Raw genomic sequence first — 18,763 nt, 5'->3', positions numbered from 1 at the left:
CTGTAGCCTAGCATAAGGCCAACAGGTACTGGGGGTTGTAGAGGGCAGCCCATGGGTAGGCCAAGGCAGCAGGTCCCAATCCAACCTTGCCAGTGATAAGTAGGCTGATGCTGCAGTCTGCCCCAGGGTGTGGGAGCTTGACAACGACTGGCAGTAGCCATACACTGAGGTGAGGTGGGGACAGTGGGTGGGGGTTCCCCTGGGAGGGGGAGATCCTGAGAGCAAGGGGTTACTGCCAGAGGGCAACACCCCAGGTAAAAGGGGTACCAGGTCCTGGGAGGGACATGGGTGCTAGAGAACAGGTGGATCACTGGCCTGCAGAGGGCACTCTGGAGCTGGAATGAGCTAATTCCCAGAAGTCACCAGCAGGAGGCACCGCAGGGGTGAGTCTGCTCCTCTACAGTGTCTCTTTGTTAGAGAGGCCTAAGTAAAGTATGTGCAAGAATTCATGTCCACACCTTTGAAAGTATTCCTGTAAGCAGAAGTGACTGGAGAATGTTACATGTAACAATGCTCCAGTAGCAAGAAATCTAAATAAGCTGACCAGAGTAGGCATTTGAAGAGAGAGCTTTAGGTAGGTTTCAGTTAGAAATAGTATGCCACAACTTTGCATGCAGGGGGTGGGTTGTCACTGAATCTGAGAATATGATGCCATCTCCAGAGGAAACCCTGCAAAAAACAGGTGAGAATGAAAGGATGATGGATTTCATAAAGTAAACAGAGCCCTGGTAGAGAAGATCTGAGAAATCCAGTATAATCAAGACAATTGTAGAAGGGGGGGGATAGGAAGCAGCCATTTCCTGGAGGTCTCATCCAAAAGGGTACTATTGGCACACCTCCTTTGCCTGACCTATCCTAATCTAGGGCAGGATTACCCATTTTAGAAGCAAGCCTTGGAAGACTTCTGCCAGAACTGAATAGTGGTATGCTCTTCACTCAGATTGGTTGCCACCACTTCAGCCATATTTGAGTATTATTGCTGAAGGGCCCTTGCCACAAAAATTCAATGAGCGGCAACGCGGAGGGTAATGGCTACAATTAGCATATGCTTGTTGAGACACATATCAGGTTATCAAAAAGGTTGTGGATGGTGGTGGCACTGGAAGACCAAGCTTCTGTAGGGAGAGTATATTTCTCATAGACAGGTATACCTGGAAGACATTGATACCTAATTCAAGACACAGTGCCTCATCTGCCACCATGGAGAAGTCAAGGTATTTATATCCAAAGCCTTATGCTTAGCCAGGCATCTGTCCATGAGGCTCCATTCCTGGTTCACCAGCTCCAGGACAGCTTTGTGCAGGGGGGAAGGCTACCTAAGACATGGAGTGCCTCACATAGACAGGTCAGTTTTGTGCTGGGTGGGAAGGATTTCCAGATGCAAGGAGTTCAGGGCTCTGATAATGATGGCCTCTGATCTGCCTGTTTCAGAAGGGTCTTTCTATGTTTGCTCTTTAATCATCTCATAAAGATCCACACCATAACCCCAATTAGGGTCTATGCATTTGAGGGGAGGCAGTTAACAAATGGGTGAGAGTCATAATAGGTTCTTATGGAACCACTCGTCTCTACTCTGGTGGGAGATTCTAATTACCGTGTAGTGAGGCACTGGACACACAATATAGAATTTCAAGCCAGATACTCAAGATTGGATGTGTATCAAGTAAGAATTGCTTTACCCTTTGTCTCCTTTTAATTCATACAGTTGACAATCCAGTTGAGACTACAACAATGCTCTAAATCTACCTCCCAGATGTGTATGTATACAGAGGATAGGATGAATTCTTTCCCTACTCTTAGGATCACAGTATTGTCAATGCCGGGTAGACAGAAAATAAATTGATGGTAGACATAGGATTAATACATTATTTCCTAATCTAGTTTTATTTATGGGACCCAAGTGAAAGGTGATGTGTCAGCTGTATGTGTCAGTAAGGGGGTATAAGGGAGGGTTGCATACTTGAAAGCAATAGGAGTTTGGGTATTGACTTCACTGGGGCAGAATTTTGCCTAGGGAATGTAGGAGTTTGTAAGAGGATTTAAATTGGTATAATTTACATACTTAGAGCCTCGTTCTGCAGTGCATTGTTCATTGCATAGTTGTCTTCTCCTGTGCAAAATGGGAATAAGAATGCATTGCAGTGCACTCTTGGTACCTTAGAGAATGCAGCTGAATCAATGATTTGTGGAAGATTCAAGAAGCCTTCTGGTAACCTAAGGAGACTGTAGGCAAATGGGTCCAATTGCCATAACTCCCTGAGAACCTCCACCATTTCCAAGGTATTTTCTAAAATCTATGATGACAGGACAGAGTTTGCTCTTTGCTGAGCCAGAAAATTTTCTTATGGAGCTCCCAAGAAGCAACTGCAAGATGTCTCAGCTAACCCAGGAGAGAAGATGACATACTCATGAAGAGCTGGAGAATGAGCTATGTTACTCCAACTTTCTGGGATTGTTTTTATCAATCACTAGGCCTATCCTTGAATATGTTAAAATACATATACATGATGAACTCTGAACTACATTCTGAGACAGTTACAAGCAAGATACCAATGTATCCCACTTCAATCTTCCCACCATGACTGAGGATTAACTGGTGCCTGCAAGTTTATGAAATCTGCAACATACCAGAGATATTCTAATCACTACCTCTCATTACAAAAAGTCTTTTTTTCTCAACAGTTTAAAAATAATTTATGGGAAGCCATGCTTTTGAGAGTCAGACAACATATTAGTACTGAGAAAATGCAGGTCCCACTGGCAATTTTTGAACACTAAAACAAGTTAAAACTTCTTTCAAGGCAAATAATATTTCATTATAGCAGAAAAATATTACTTTAGGTTAAGTTAAACAGAAATGTTGCCAACTTCACATTTGGCATGTAGCCAATCTTTAATTAGCCAAATGTCGCTCTGGTGCAGCACTAAAAACATGCTGCTTCTACAAGGAGCTGCACATCATCCTCAGTGGCGACCCTCCCTCCACTGCCAAGAGCCCCATGGATACTTCAGAGGACTGGAGGCAGCAGCCAGCAGCGTCAACTCTGAGGACAAAATGATGGACGATTTGGAGAAGGATGTGGGACTCCAGGGGCTCGTCCAGTGGCACGGTGAGCGACAACCTCTTTTTTGACTCTGGAGGCGTCTAGCCAATCCCAACAGTCCAGCTCTGGTGTGCCTAAAGCAGGACAGGGAAGCTCCAGTAAGTACTCATTTTGTTTTGATAGTGCACAGTTACTAGTTAGATGTCCTTTGTTTTGTTACATGGTGCACATGGGAGAAAGGATCAGAATTAATGACACTAGATACTGTTTGCATCTGCTTAGCATTCCTCTGGGCAGCTATGAAGAGGGAGCCCTGCGGAAAAGTTTCTTAATTCTCCATAGAGATCTCTAGGAACCTTTTCTGCAGATACTCTGGATTCTCTCCCAAAGGTTCCTTGGCAGAGTTGCTTTGTTTCTTCCCCCATTGTAGTAAACTTTGCTGTGCTAATCTGCAATTACTTCTGCAGGTACCAAAGCAGCACGCAGGCAAGCAGCATACAGACCCTGTCTGAACACACACGATTGCAGGAGATGCACCCTTGTATCTTCTTTTACCCTCAGTAGTGTGATTTCAGCTTTGATCACCCTGGCTGTGGAAAACGGTGCCACTATTCAGAATACTGTCCCTAGGCGCTTGTATTGATCCCCTTCTGAAACCACCCAGACCTTTTGTCCTGTCCTGAACCCCACTTCCCACCCCCAGGCTGAATGCACCATGTTCAGTGCTCTGACCGTGCTGCGTGCTTGCCAAGGGAAGGTGAGAAAGAGGTGGATGAAACTTTTATGATTCAAAACTGAGTTAAAACACAGTACTGACTGTATATTGTTTCTGTTGCTTTTGCAGATGTGCCTCTGAGGGCCAGCTCCTACATGTCGGCAGAGCACCTCCGTCAGATTAGGAGACACACAAGGAGGACCAGGGCCGGTGCAAGGATAATTTGCACCCTAGGCGAAACTTCCACCTTGCGCCCCAGCTCTGGCCCAGGGAGCCAGGGCCATCCCTAGCTATTTTGGTGCCCTCTGCAACAGGCTTGTGTGGGGCCTTGCCCCAGGCCTCCTCCGGAGGGGGGAGGGCTGGTCCCAGGCATCCGCGGGGGATGGGGACTAGCCACTTCCTGTGGGAAGTGGAGTGACCTGGCCCCAGCGTGTTCCACTCCCCTGGCTCCCAGCCATGCCACTGGTGAGTGCCGGGGGGAGTTTCCCCCTTCCCCCCCTCAAGCCTGAGAGCCAGGGGAGCAGAGCAGGCTGGGGTGGGTCACTTCACTTCCCGCAGGAAGTAGCCAGCCCCCCTGTCCTGCATGGAGGCCTGTGGCCCCAGCCTGCTATGCTCCCATGGCTCCCAGGCTTGGGGGGGAGGGGGGACCGCCCCTCCCCCAGCACTCACCAGTGGCACGGCTGGGAGCCAGGGCAGTGGACCAGGCTGGGGCTGGGTTGCTCCACTTACCATGCAGTGAGTACATGGTCGGGCCTGGCTGCAGTCTTCAGAGGCGTGGGGGTAGGGGCTGTGGGGAAGGGCCGGGGAGCCCCCCGGGGCAATTCCCAGCCCTGTGGTGCCCCCCCGCGGCAGCTCCCGGCCCCCCCTCTGCCCAGGAATGCCCCCCTGTGGTAGCTCCCAGGCCTGCAGCAGCTCCCCACCTCCGGCCGGGCAGGCCCCCCCACAGCAGCTCCCCGCCCCAGCTCACCTCTGCTCTGCATTCTCCCCTGCGCACGTCAGCGCCGCTCCACTTCTCGCACCTCCCAGGCTTGCGGAGCCAATCAGCTGTTTGGCATGGCAAGCCTGGGAGGGGAGGAGAACTATAGTGAGGGCAGTGTGCTCAGGGAAGAAAGCGGAGTGGAGGTGAGCTGGGGCAGGGAGCGGTTTCCCTGCATGCCCCCGTTACTTGCTGCAGGCAGCCCTCCCCCTGCCCCAGCCCACCTCCACTCCACCAACTCCCCGTAGCATGCTTTTTGGTGTCCCCCAACCACTTGGCACCCTAGGTGGCCGCCTAGTTTGCCTAGTGGTTGCACTGGCCCTGAGGACATGTTTCATTAAGTCCTGCAATTGTCAGACCAAGCTGATAGTGAGCACAGGTCATGGAGAGAGAGAAACGAAAAACTAGAAATGGATATCCAGGAAAGGAGATGGGCAGAAGTGGGTAACAGAGGACTAGGAGAGGATGATAAAGCTCACAAAGGACCTAACGGAGATGCTGAGGTCCTTGAGTGTGCTGCAGACTCCCCCTGCAGCCCATACAGAACTGCCTTCCTTGCCCTCCCCAAACTACCCACACACATTCCTCTCATGTTCTCAGCCCATCACAATACCCCCTGCATGCCACCCCAGGAGCATTTTTTCCATAAAAGTGGGACTTTCTGAAGTGAGGATTTCACCACTGTGTGAGAGTGCTGCTCACTGTTATTTCCCTTGTAAGAAATGTTAACCTTTGTATTACTGTCTTTGTAAGACTAAATTTTTATTAAATAGCGATTTTTTTTTTTTGTTACCTACACAGGTGGTTGCAACAGAAATTCATGCAGAGCGGCAGCCATCACATTTGCAGACCACAATTAGGACTCAGGCAGGAATCATTAGAGGGGTCATTCAGTGTGGCAAGTGTTTTTCATTACAGAAAAACACATTACTGGGGCTCATGGTAAAAATGCTGCTTCAACTCTCCCTGATTCAAATAGCCTCCCCTTCCCCCAGTTACACTCTTCTAATAGTCCTGGTGTCTGGCTGCTCAAAATCAGCCACCAGCTGATGCATCTCAACACTCCACCCCTGGAGAAAGTTTTCCTTCCTGGCTTTATAAATGTTATGTAAAGCACAGCAGGCTGCCATGACCATGAAAATATTTTCCTTAATGGGGTCTAGCCTGCCTAAAAGGCATCACCAGCGACCCTTTAATCTGCCAAACACATATTCTATGGTCATTCTGCACCTGCTGAGCCTGGTGTTGAAGCACTCCTTGCTGCTGTCAGGGTTTCCAGTGTATGGCTTCATGAGCCACATGAGTAAGAGAGAGGTTGAGTCTCCCAAGATCACTATGGGAATTTCCACATCCCCCACTGGAATCATCTGGTCTGGAAAGAAAGATCCTGCAAGCAGTTTTCTATACAGGGCAGTATTCCTGAAGCTGCGTGTTACACACCTTCCCTGACTACCCTGCGTTGATGTCAGTGAAACAACCCCAGTGATCAACCAGCATCTGCAATACTATATGGAAGTAGCCCTGCCTGTTGATGTACTCCATTGCAAGATGGTCTGGGGCCAAAATTGGGATATGCGTGCCATCTATTGCTCTGCCACAGTTAGGGAATCTTATTGCTGCAAAGCCATTCACTATTTCCCGCACAATACACAGAGTCAAAGTCCTTCATAGCAGGAGGCAATTAAAGGCCCTGCACACTTCCATCACTGCAACCCCACGGTGGACTTCCCAACTCAAACTGATTCATGACTGACGGGTAGGTGGTAGCAGTCTGGAGTTGCCAGTTTCCACACAGTGATCGCCACACACTTTCCACCATGAAGGCAGTTCTCATTTTGGTGTCTGCACCAAAGGATGAAGATGAGCTCCACATGGAGTTCAAGAAAGGTGGCTTTGCACATATGAAAGTTCTGCTGTCTCTCCTCATCCCATACCTGTATCACAATCTGATCCCAGCACTCGGTGCTTGTTTCCTGAGCCTAATAGAGACAGTCCACCATGTGCAGCTGCTCCGTGAATGCCATCATCAATCTTGAATTGTTTCTTTCCATACAGCAGAACAGGAACCACAGATTCTTCTTCAGATTTGCAGGTCATCAAATACTGCAGGATCAGCTGCGTTGTGTTCATAATGTTTATCACAAGAGTAGGGAGCATGGCAGGATCCATGCTTTCAAGCACAGATGGTGGGCATAAAGTTTACAGGGGCAGTTGAACAGCAGCGCACAATGCCGTTTGAAGCCCTTGGAATTATGAGATGGAGAAAACTGCATCATCCAGTGGTGATCCCATCCCCATGATGCATTGCGATCCGTTCACAGAACTCCTAGCAGGAGACGGTGGCAATTTGCACAGTGGGCTAGCTACCCAGAATGCACTGCTCTCTCTGTTGGTACTAGAGCACCAACTGTGGACACAATCTGCGGACACAAGCAGCATTGTATGAACATACATAAGCAATATAATTAAGTGGTTTATAACCATCGATGTAACTTAAGTTGACTTAACTCTATAGTGCAGACACGGTCTCCATCTCCCTGACTCCAGATTAAGCCCATTACTTCTCTTCGTGCCATTAGTGAATATAATCAACAATTGATCACCATCCTTTCTATAACAGGCCTTAACATATATGAGGATTATTATCAACCCCTCACCCCCCGTTTTCTTTTCTCAAGACTAAATATGCCCAGTTTTTTAACCTTTCCTCATAGGTAAAGTTTTCTAAACCAGTGGTTCTCAACCAGAAGTATGCATACCCATGGAGGTATGCAGAGGTCTTCCAGGGGATAAATCAACTCATCTAGATATTTGCCTAGTTTTACAACAGGCTAGATAAAAAGTACTAGCAAGGTCAGTACAAACTAAAATTTCTTACAGATAATGACTTGTTTATACTGCTCTATATACTATACTCTGAAATGTAAGTACAACATTTATATTCCAGTTGATTTATAGTTATGTTGTAAAAATGAGAAAGTAAGTAATTTTTCAGTAATAGTGTATTGTGACACTTTTGCATTTTTATGTCTGATTTTGTAAACAAGTAGTTTTTAAGTGAACATGGGGGTACACAAGACAAATCAGACTCCTGTAAGTGGTATAGGCCAGAAAGGTTGAGAGCCACTGTTCTAATCTTTTATCAATTTTGTTGCTCTCATTTAGACTCTCTCTAATTTATCCACACCTTTCCTAAAGCAGGATGCTCAGACTTGACACAGTATTGCAGTTGAGGCCTCACTACTGCCAAGTAGAGCAGGACAGTTACCTCCCATATTTTACATATGACACTTCTGTTAATACACCTTAGAATATTAGCCTTTTTCACAACTGCATCACATTGTTGACTTATATTCAATTTGTGATACACTAAAACTCCAAGATCCTTTTCAGCAATACTACCACTGAGCAAATTATTCTCCATTTTGAAGTTGCACATTTGATTTTTCCATCTGAAGTTAAGTTCTTGTCTCTCTTGAATTTCATTTTGGTGATTTCAAAAATCAATTTCACAAGATCATTTTAAATTCTAATTCTGTCCTCCAAAGTGCTTGCGATGCCTCCCAGCTTGCTATCATCCACAAAATTTCATTCTTTCCACTCCAATATTTTTATTAATGACTAGGCTAGTGAAGAGTACCAAACGCAGAACTGACCCCCCTGCAGGGCTCCCAAGACATACCCTACCAATTTGACAGAAAACCATTGATAACTAGTCTTTGAGTAAGGTCTTGCACAACTAGTTGTGGTCTAGATGAAATCATTATAAGGTGGGTGCACATTTCCCTAGTTTGCTTATGAGAATATCACTTGGGGCTGTGTCAAAATCCTCACTAAAATCAAGATATGTCATGTTTCTTGCTTCTCCCCTATCCACTAGGGAAATAACCCTCTCAAAGATGAAAATTAAGTAGATTCCCCAACCCTGGACCCAGCTGTGCAGCAGGGCCAGCAGACCTGACGCCAACCCCAAACCCCAGATCCTGGACTGTGTGGGGACAGGTGTCAGCCCTGGACCTTGCAGGGCCAGGTGGTAGTTCGATTCTGGGAGGCCGGGTGGCAGCCCTGCCCCTGCTGAGTAACCGGGACCCTGCCACGCTGGGCAGCACAGCACCCAGACCTTGCTATGCGGCCTTTAGCACACAGCTGGGCCTCAGATGTGTGCTAATTGGGCTGCGCGTGGCCTGCGGGTTGAGAACTGCTGACATATGTACTAATACTTTCAGTTCTTCCTAAATGAGTTGGGGATCATGTGAAAAAATATTATGTGATCATGTTATTAAAGACTGTGTTATAATTTATATGCACAAGGGTGCTGAATTGAGGTTGCAGAGGCAACCTAATTTCGGCATGTCCTAACTTTTGAGTGTTTGACTTTGCAACATTAATGTTTTATAATAGTTTTTTGTGTGTAATTTTCTAGGTTTTAAAAAAACGCAAACTGAAAAAACAGAAATTCCACCATGTTGTATCATACTGGCACCCATGTCAGCCTTATATCTCCATCCGAGCTGACTGAGCCTCAGCAGTCAATTGCATTACTCAGTGTTGGGAGACTTGGTTGAAGGCCAAATAAGACAAGCAAGTAGTAGTGAGAGCCAGACTGGCTTCTTTCTAGCTGTGGCCCACCAAAAGGTTAGAACCACTTCTTTCATATGTGTACCCTGCAACTGTAATTCACATCTTTATCTCCTCACGATCAGATTTTTGGGTTTATTTTAAGATGCGATACAAATGAAATCAGTGGATCAGGAGAGCTGGAGCCCTAATGCTATAAATGAGAGAGGGCTGCTGATACACCATCATTCACTAAAGACCCTTCTGTTTGGATTTTGCTCCTTTTTCCTTGATCAACAATAGCCAAGTTTGTTGATCTTCAGGGCATCCTGCATGACCCATATTTTCTCCCTTGATTTTAGGAAGTGAGGAGACTTGTGAAAATAGTGCCTCTGTCAAACAACACTTCAATACTCAGGAAAAGTCACCACAAAACAATTCTATTTGCTGAGTCAGCTGGTGTCCCTGGTGCTGCAAAGCTTCCAGGGCTAGATTCACAAGGGGAACTTAGGCACTGCAACTTGGGCACCCTGCTACTTAGTGGAATTCAATGCATGCATAAATACCAGCATGCTGAATGATGATGAAATGCTTAAGCTAGCCAAAAGGAAACGCTGAGGAGAGCAGTAGGCCCCACACTGTGCCCCTCAAAGGGAGTTAGGTGCCTTAGTTCAGGCTAGAGGGAGGTACCTATCTCCACCTGGGATTCACAACCATATACCTCTCTCTTGGAGTTTAACCTGGATTAAGCACCAGTCATTTCTCAGGCAGAGTAGAGACTTGAACCCAGCTGTCTCACCTCCCAGACGAGAGTGATTTAGACAGCTGTGTACATGCATGCCACCAAAATGTAGGTGCCTCAAGGACTTCAGTGGTGAAAACTCAGGCACCTAATTTTAAGAATGCCTGTGATGCTGAAATGTTGGACTTAGGCACTTCAGCTGGCAGTTAAACAACCAAGCCCTACTTGTGAATCTAAGTGTGTTTGAGGTATGTTTCTGATGGTTTTATTGAAGATGTTAACACCAGGACATACAAAAAGTGATGACATTAAGAGGGGTAGAGATTGATCACCAACTTGCGTAAGATGCCAAATAGCTGAATTGACTGAGCCACTGTTAGACAAAGCAAGAGATTTTCCCAGTGGCAAGACTGCAGCTGATTTCCTCTACCAAGGCACTCACACAGTTTGCTTTCTCTGAAGAACTACGCAGTTTTAGATCCAGAACCCTGCAAGTTTTCATCCTTGTATGGCTGCGAGTAGGTCTTCCCTTGATTATGGTGATTACAAAACCAAAATATACAAACTGTTGATCAAAAAATTACTAAACTGTGTATTTCCCTAATTCAACCTCCTGTAGAACATCTTTCTTCAGCAAGACTAGCTTCCCCACCATACTGAATTGTGAATGTCTTTAATATTTTGCAATGTTTAATGATACTTCATAACTGTTTGCTATTTTAATACTGTTATTACATATATTTACCTGCTTATGTTTAATGGAAGTCTGGACAGATTATGGAATGTTTCATAATCCCCCCAAGGTTCATCAGCTCCAAAAGCTTGAGAAATCCTGCAATAAGGGACTTAGATTAACAAAACAAAAACAACTGAAAGCTTTTCTGGAGGCTGAGATTATTAAAGCTGCCTAAGGCATTTGGACACCCATTGTCTGTCTCTTTAATTTTAATGGAAATCAAGATTCTAAAGTACTTATGTGTATCTACTACACACAGTGCTCCAAGAGTCTTGTTGGAGCATTAATTACTTATCTAGAGGCAATGGACAGCAGTGACTTAAATGAGGACAAAAACTATTGCATCTAGGGTTTGAGGAACTCAAGACACATAAAGCTCAAGCAATCTTCAGTGATCTCAAAGTACATAGGGGAAACAGGGTTGATGGATCAGACTTGAAATCTGTAGCAAAATGAAGAGTACAATGAAGCTAATAAGCCACAATAATGTACAGCATTTTCTCAAACAGTGGTTCTCAGCCTGTGGCCTGCTTGCAAATGTCAATCAGCACATAGTTGCAGTCCATGTTATATCCTCAGGGACATACAGGTAGTACATGTATTGCTTGGATGCAGCCTACATAACACACGGAGAGCTGCATATGCAGCCCACAATGGTAAATAAGTTGAGAACCACTGCTCTACATGAATAATAATCAAAGGACAACTAATAAAGTGTTCAAATCAATTCACTGGTGGTTAGGAGGTCAGTGAAGCTAATACCAAATTAAGTAAAATGTGTAATTTATATGAAGTCATTGGAGGATTTTCAGTTCCTTGCTATGGTTCACTGTTTCTGAAGCTCCCCTGGGAGCTCAATTATGACAATCTAATGGGGGGGTGGAAGGGGGCGGAGAGAAGGCAGGAATTAAAACAGTCATCCAACCACAATGAAGAACATTTACCAATTATTACCATTCAGAAAAGTCAGTTGTACTACATTACCACTGGAAACTACAAGCAGAAATTACTGAAAATTGTGTCAACAAATCATGCAAATATATTTCCCCTGCCCCCCAATCTACCAAACTTCTAGTACTTGCTTGGCATTGTTTTAATTATGGAATTCTCAACAACTTTTCTTTTTTATTCTATTAACTAGACCAAGTATAAGAATCTGTCAGTTTGATTTTGGAAAAATTCCAGTTTAAACTAAATGCAGTGCTGTAACTTATTGAGAAAAGTAATTTTACTAGTGGTCTTTGAACAATGCAACTTTTTCAGCAGAATCCAGGGGGAAAAAAGCCTAATCCTTGATTACCACTTTTTATTATAAACAAAACAAAAGACAACTCACAAATAAAATAAACAAAAACCCAACAGCGTTACAGGAGGACATATTAAAAAAGAGAGACACGGATGTGCTGAGGAGACAGGAAGGAAGGCAGTCTTAAAACAGGGCTCCCAATACTATTTTTTATAAATATTTAAGTCAACTGAACGTTAAGGTAAAACTGTGATATGACATAACAGACAATTAAGTGTGTGACTAAATAACTCATTTTGACTATCTGATTCCATTTGAAGTGTCACTCAAAATATGCATGATACATAAATGCAGTTATCAATATGTGAGTCTTCAGGACTGACATGGACAATATGCTCAAGTTCTATGGATACAAAAAGCGAAGAAAGGACAAGTAATTTTATGGTGATTCCAGATAGTTTTATTGATTCCTGGTAAATTTTAAACAGTGATCAGTATCCTAGGTTACAAATACAAGAGATGGGAATTGGATTATTTGGTTCTGGTAAATAGTTCTGGAACTTTTTATCTCCAGATTCAAATCCAAACTATTGTACCTGAAAGTTGTAGTCAGTTGATGGATGTTCAGTGGTTATGTAAAATGAGCTTGTGATTTCAGTTCAGAAAACTGGGAAAGCAATTCCATAGCAAGTGGCATAAACCTCTTTGAAAATGGAGAGTTTATTACACTGATATAAGAAATAGGAAAGGGCTTCATAATGTTCCTACCCTAGTTATATAGAATGTATGGATATGATTCCAATAAAGAAGCAACATCAGAAAAAGTGAAAAGAGTTCCAACTGTTATTTCAGAACTAAGTTCTGAAATCCAACATCTACCAGGAGGAAGAGTAATTGGAAGGGTACTGAAGACCAAACAATCCTTATAAGCATGGTACAGATTTATAAATGGAGAGCTAGGAGATGGTAGGGCTGTAACAGTGTGTTGAGAAAGGAGTTTGATCTTCCTTTTGAATGGAGGAGATGTGTACCCTAGCATTATGAGGAAAAGTGAGAGGAGTAAAATTAGAATTCCTGGTACTGTTTTTCTAACCTGATAGTATGGCAGGAAATAAATGTTAATAAATTTTACAAATAGTATAGCTGTGAAGAGGACTGTTACAGCCCAGACAGAGAGATCTAAGCCACAGCCTCAGCTTCAATTTATCCAGCCCAAATGCTGTCCCCTCATCTCAAATGATCAACAGTTCCATGGTAGTGTGTCACTCAGGCATTTTCCATTGTGCTGCTTCATTCAGTGATCTGGACATGATGGAGATGAAATCTTTCCATATCTATTTTACACATTTAGTTGAAGTGGGGAAAAACTGCAAAGTTCCCTGACTCAAGCAGGGAACAAAGCTTCTTTCAGGAGTATCAAGAGTCAATTAAGACATTGTACCTGATCCTTGGACTAATTCTCCCAATGCCATCCGCCTGCGCAAAGTGGATGTAAAACAATATTATTCTGATTTAGCAGCATTTTACATGCATTTTGCATAGATTTAAATGCCTACACAAGGCACAAGTCAGTGGAGAATCTACTCCAGTGTTTCACAGATTGAGCTGTTTAAATGTAACCACATAGTGGGTAGAAATAGCATAGTCCTAGAAGAGTGAGAAAAATGACTCTTAGGTGGTATAACCCTATCTTAGAGAATGATATTATGGGGACATGGAGTCTGCCAGCTACTGAGTATGAGAAAAACACATCCATAACGTAGAAAGCCAATCCATGGCCTACGCTTTTCGTCACTATGGACAAACACATAGCTCTGCGTACATACAAACCAGTAGTAAAGACTCCTCCTAGAGTTCCAACTCTTGATGGGTACTCCTCCTGCCCCTGAGGTTTTCTACACTTGCATGGCTCTCTGCACTCCTGGGTTTTCCACTAATAGAGACCTAGTCTACATTCAAAACTAAGATCACCCTCACCACATGGCTCATGGCTGTGAAAAATTTAATGCTGTGACACAGTTAGGTCAACCCACTGTAGTGCCCACTGTAGATGCAGCTAGGTCAATGGAAGAATTATTCCATCAAACTGGCTACTGTCTCTCAGGGGCTGGATTTACTACAGTGATGGAAAACCCTGTTCCATTGCTGTACTAAGTGTCTACATTACAATGCCACAATTATGCTAAAGTGGCACAGCTACAGCTCTGCAGCTGTACTGCTGTAGTGTACACATACCCTTGAAAAGATGGATTAACTACATCAAGGGAAAAAACGCTTCTGTGCATGTTGGAAGATTCCACACTATAATATTACAGAAGCACGGCACAGGGCTGTAGTGGATCCACTTTAGAATGGATATATTTATTGTGCTCAAGGGTCTGAAAAATCCACACACCCCTGAATACTGTATGTATGCCAACCAAATCCCCAGTGTAGACAGCCAGGTTGAGGGAAGAATGCTTCTGTTGACCTAGCTACTGCTGCCTGGGGAGGTGGAGTTCCTACAGTGATGGACCAATCCTTTCCATTGCTGTGCTGCTGTAGTTCCCATTGTATAGACATGGCCTAGTGACTCAATTCCCCTAGCCCAGGGATTCTCAAACTTCATTGCACCACAACCCCCATCAGACAACAAAAATTACTTCACAACTGCAGGATGGGGGACAAAAGCCTGGGCCTGCCCAAGTCCCACTGCCCCAGGTTGGGGTGGGGCAAAGCCTGAGCCTCACTGCTCTGGGAAGGGGTGCCAAAGCTGACGCTCAAGGGCTTCAGCCCCAGGCAGGGGCCTGCAACCTGAGCCCCGCTGCCCAGCGCTGAAGCCTTCCGGCTTTGGCTTCGGTCCTGGGCAGTAGGGCTCAGGCTTTGGCCCTAGGTCCCAGCAAATCTTAAACCAGTCCTAGCAATGCCATTCAAAGGTGGTCACGACCCACAGTTTGAGAACCACTGCAGCCTAACCAGACACCTCCTACATACTAACCCCAGCACTGACGAAATAATAAAGACTGCTCTCCCTCCCTACCAAAATTAAATAAAAGTATTAGAAAGGGAGTGGGGTACACAGTGTAAGACTAGAGCACCCACCATGCATCCCCCACTCTTCAATCAGCACAAGGCTTGCTGCCAAGTTTCTCTCCAGGGAGCCCAATGGCAGATGATGGCCAGCAGCGGTAGCATCTCCATTATTGCTCTGAGCATAGGTAGTGCTGTGCTCTAAGTCCCATCCTCCTCTGATAGCAAGGACCACTTTGGAGACGGGCCCTTCCAAAGCCCCAGCTCAGCATGGCCATGAGAAACGATGATAAATCGCACTACTGTTGTTTTACATCCGCACACGCTCAGGTGCAAGGCAGAGGGCACGTTAGTCACAAGCCCAGCACTGCAGCCCCCAGTTCCCATCTCAGCCTGCTCGGGGGTACCAGCACAAGCACACCCTACCATCAGCCCTCGTGATACACATCACCAGGTGTTTCAGCTTGGGCAGGGGGCTACGGCAGAAAACACCTCCCCAGATCCACCCCGACTGGGGCGCAGGGCGCTGCCCATCAAATACATCGGGGGCTCCCAGAGTTGGTTTTGCTGTTTGTGCGGCACACGGTGTCACAAGGGGGGGAGGAGGAAATCTAGAAAATGGCCCTACAATGGTACCTAGCTTATGGGCAGCCCCCCATGGCCGCAGCTCCTGCGGAGAGTCCGAGCGTGAGACAGCGTCGGGGCGCGCGCAACTCCACAAATTCAGTAAGGCCTCAGACTGCTCCGGGACGCCTCCTGACCCGGCCTCCCCTCATGAGCGACGTTTAAAGAGCAGCCTGAGGGGCTTGGCCTGGACCCACGCAGGGGGCGAGACGGGGCTCGACATTTCTGCGCCTCCAGCTTCAAGCGCCTTCGACACTCTCCGTGAGGCGGTTCGATCTCCGCGCGCGAGCGGAGCGATACCCACGGCATTCTAAACGAGGTGCGCATGCGTCACTCTCCCGCGCGGGGGAAGTGGCAGAAGGGAGACGATGCCTCGCGCGGCATCTCACAGTGACACTCGTTCGACTGCTCAGCAATATGGCGCGCGTGCGCACTCCATCGGCCCCTCAGTGCGCGAGCTAGAAGCAGTTGGTTCCACCGCGCGTGCGCCAACGCTCTCCGCCCAACGTGCTACGCGACGCTGTCATGGCGGCTTCCTCAGACCGGTCGCGGCACATGGGTTGGGAGCTCGGTGTCTGCGGTCAGTGAGGGAGCAGCGCCGCAGTCTGGCTGGTGGGGGGCCAAAGAGTGAGTGCGAGGCGGCGACAGCAGCAGCAGCAGCAGGCGTGGAGGATGTGGGCGCTGGAGCGGGCGCTCCTGAGGGGCTTCCCCAGCGCCGCGGAGTCCCAGTGGGGGAAGCAGAGCGAGTTGGCCGCGGCAGGTGAGAGGCTGGGCCGGGGTCCCCGAGGCTGCGGCGAAGCCGGCCCAGTGAGACGTGCAGATGGTGCCGCCTGTTGGGGATGCTGTAACTGCCCGCTCTGCGGAGTGAACCCGGCCCCAGGCGCTCACCGGGCCGCTTTAGGGCGCCGTGCAGGGGACCGGGGGTTGTTACTTGTAACAACTCAACATACATCTGAGCAGGGCGTTACCAGCTCTGCTGCTGGTGGTGGTGGGGAATGGCACCTTGTTACCCTCGAACAGAAGGGTCAGGTACCATCGCGTCACAGAGTCTGTCTACTGCCACACGGTGCGCGCTCAGCTCGGGTTCCGTGGCTGTGAAGACAGCTGCGTTGGTTAGCAGCTGTAGTTAAGCCTACAGGGCTGCGTCTGCACGGCAAAGTGAAAGTATGATTGTAGCCGGGGCAAACATATTTGTGTTAGCCTTAATTTAGCTAGCTTGGGTATCAATAGGAGCGTAGACATGGTGGCACAGCCTAGCAACCTGAGTATGTTCCCAGGGACCCTGGAGGGTTTGTGCTCTGATTGCTAGCTCAGGTTGAAGCCTGTGCTGGTATGGCTTTGCTACTGTTGTTATCCGTGGTAGTAGACTAGAGCTAGCATAGGTATGTCTGTTTCTGCTACAATCACAGGTTCACTTTGCACTGTAGATGTCTCCTAGAAGGAGTTTGTGGTTGAACTTGAACAACTAACTGGAGTTAACAAGCTGAGTTGCTGTGTCTTCACTGCTATTTTAACCCAAGTATGGTAGCTTGAGTTAGAGCACTTCTTTCTTTGCCATGCTGACATACCCAAAATGACATAATTTAGCTTGTGTCAACCAGGGCTGACTGTACCTGATGCTACAATTACTACTAAGATAAAAAGTGTGTCTACGTTACAATTAAACACCATTGGCTGGCCTGTCTTAACTGATGGGTTTGCATGGCTATAAAGCTGCATCATAGACAGCCTGGCTCAATCTGAAGCCTTGGCTTTGAGACCCTCCTGAGCCTGCCTGCAGTTTTAAAGCCTTTCAGCCCAAGCCTTGCAAGTCCAACTCAGCTGACACGGGCCAGCCAGGCATGATTAATTGCAGTGTAGAGGTACTCAGCCATTGAGGATATCGGGGATGTACTGATTATTGTTTAACTGCACTAAAAATTCTTGGTTTGACTTTAACATGACAAGTTACTGGCATTGGCAAATTGAAATTGGTAATAACATGAAACTCTTTTTTATTGCAGGGAAGGAGAGCAAAACATTGGTACATGCTAGTTATTCCATATTTTTATCAGTCATGTAACTAATTGCAATGAAAGGTACTTTTCTTGAGAGGGTCTGATGAGGCTGTAAGTGACCATTTTTCTTCTAACACACTCAATGGCTTTTTAAATGCAATCTTTCATTCTTCGTGAGGAGACTCTTCTATATTTCAAGCACAAACAAGCATTTGCCCTCTCAAGCCAGTCATCCACCTATTGAAATACTTAAGTGTCAGTGGGGAGAGAGACTTTTGAGCTTTGACTAAGCAGGTGGTGGATTTTGAAAGAGAATGATACTGATCCAGATGACCCTTGTCTGTTTTACTCAAAGAATGTTTTTATACCAATTCCATCACAGTAATATCCAAGCACCTTCCAGTTTTTTATTCAGTGATGTGAACATCATCTGTCATGTGATTTCTCTATTATCTTCTCTCTGGTGAGAGAATTGTGTGTGCAAGGTAATACTGCTGTGTTTGTTTTGTAGAGACAGTAATGCTGAAGTGCACCTTGTACGTGGAACAGAAGGTGGGAAAGTTTGTAATGGTACTTAGTTCCTGGGGGAGTTCATTTTTACCTTCAAACTAGCCATTGAGAAAGTTCTGTCTGTTGCACATTTGTGCTTCACCCTTACTGTAGAGAGTCCTGTGGTGTTTCAGGAGTGGAGTTGTCAACCATGGTCTTCACCCTGGAGCTTTATGTGATCTTTTAGATATGCTGGGTCCAGTCCATTGAGCACCTTGAAGATAAGGTCCAAGATCTTGAACTTGATTTGCTTTTATATAATAATTCAGTTTATAGAATGAAGGAGAGGTTTGATGTACTCACAGTAGTAGCTTATGTTGTTGAAACGGATGTATCCAGGATGGGTTTCTTCATTGTTGGTCACACTATCACATTCCTTCCTTAAACAAGGGATAGGCTGTTCTGGTGAGTGGCAACAGTTGCTCACGACCCTTTCATCAGCCAGGAAGAACATGGGTCAAATTCACAAATCTTGGGTCAAGACAGAGTACTTACAGAGGTCCAGTGCTTCTTGAGGATTGAATGTACTGACCTGCAGGAAAACACGCATGCTATTTGTTGTCCATCA

The 18,763-nt window shown here is 46.0% G+C and overlaps 1 protein-coding gene across 2 annotated transcripts in view; it reads left to right on the top strand.

Annotated features, from left to right (window-relative positions):
• The first annotated feature begins 16,151 nt into the window (after positions 1 to 16,151).
• Positions 16,152 to 18,763, top strand: part of TTC27 (tetratricopeptide repeat domain 27) — a 203,622-nt gene continuing 201,010 nt past the window's right edge. For both annotated transcript variants that reach the window (XM_050951326.1, XM_050951327.1), the window contains exon 1: positions 16,152 to 16,409. In XM_050951326.1, the coding sequence (XP_050807283.1) occupies positions 16,322 to 16,409 (88 nt within the window). In that variant the 5' untranslated portion in view covers positions 16,152 to 16,321. The remainder of the gene's footprint in view (positions 16,410 to 18,763) is intronic.

This window comes from Gopherus flavomarginatus, chromosome 4 (assembly GCF_025201925.1).
Source record: "Gopherus flavomarginatus isolate rGopFla2 chromosome 4, rGopFla2.mat.asm, whole genome shotgun sequence".
In the NCBI taxonomy this organism is placed as follows: Eukaryota; Metazoa; Chordata; order Testudines; family Testudinidae; genus Gopherus; species Gopherus flavomarginatus.
Note: the sequence above shows the minus strand (reverse complement) of the source record. Positions and strands in the feature narration are given on the sequence as shown.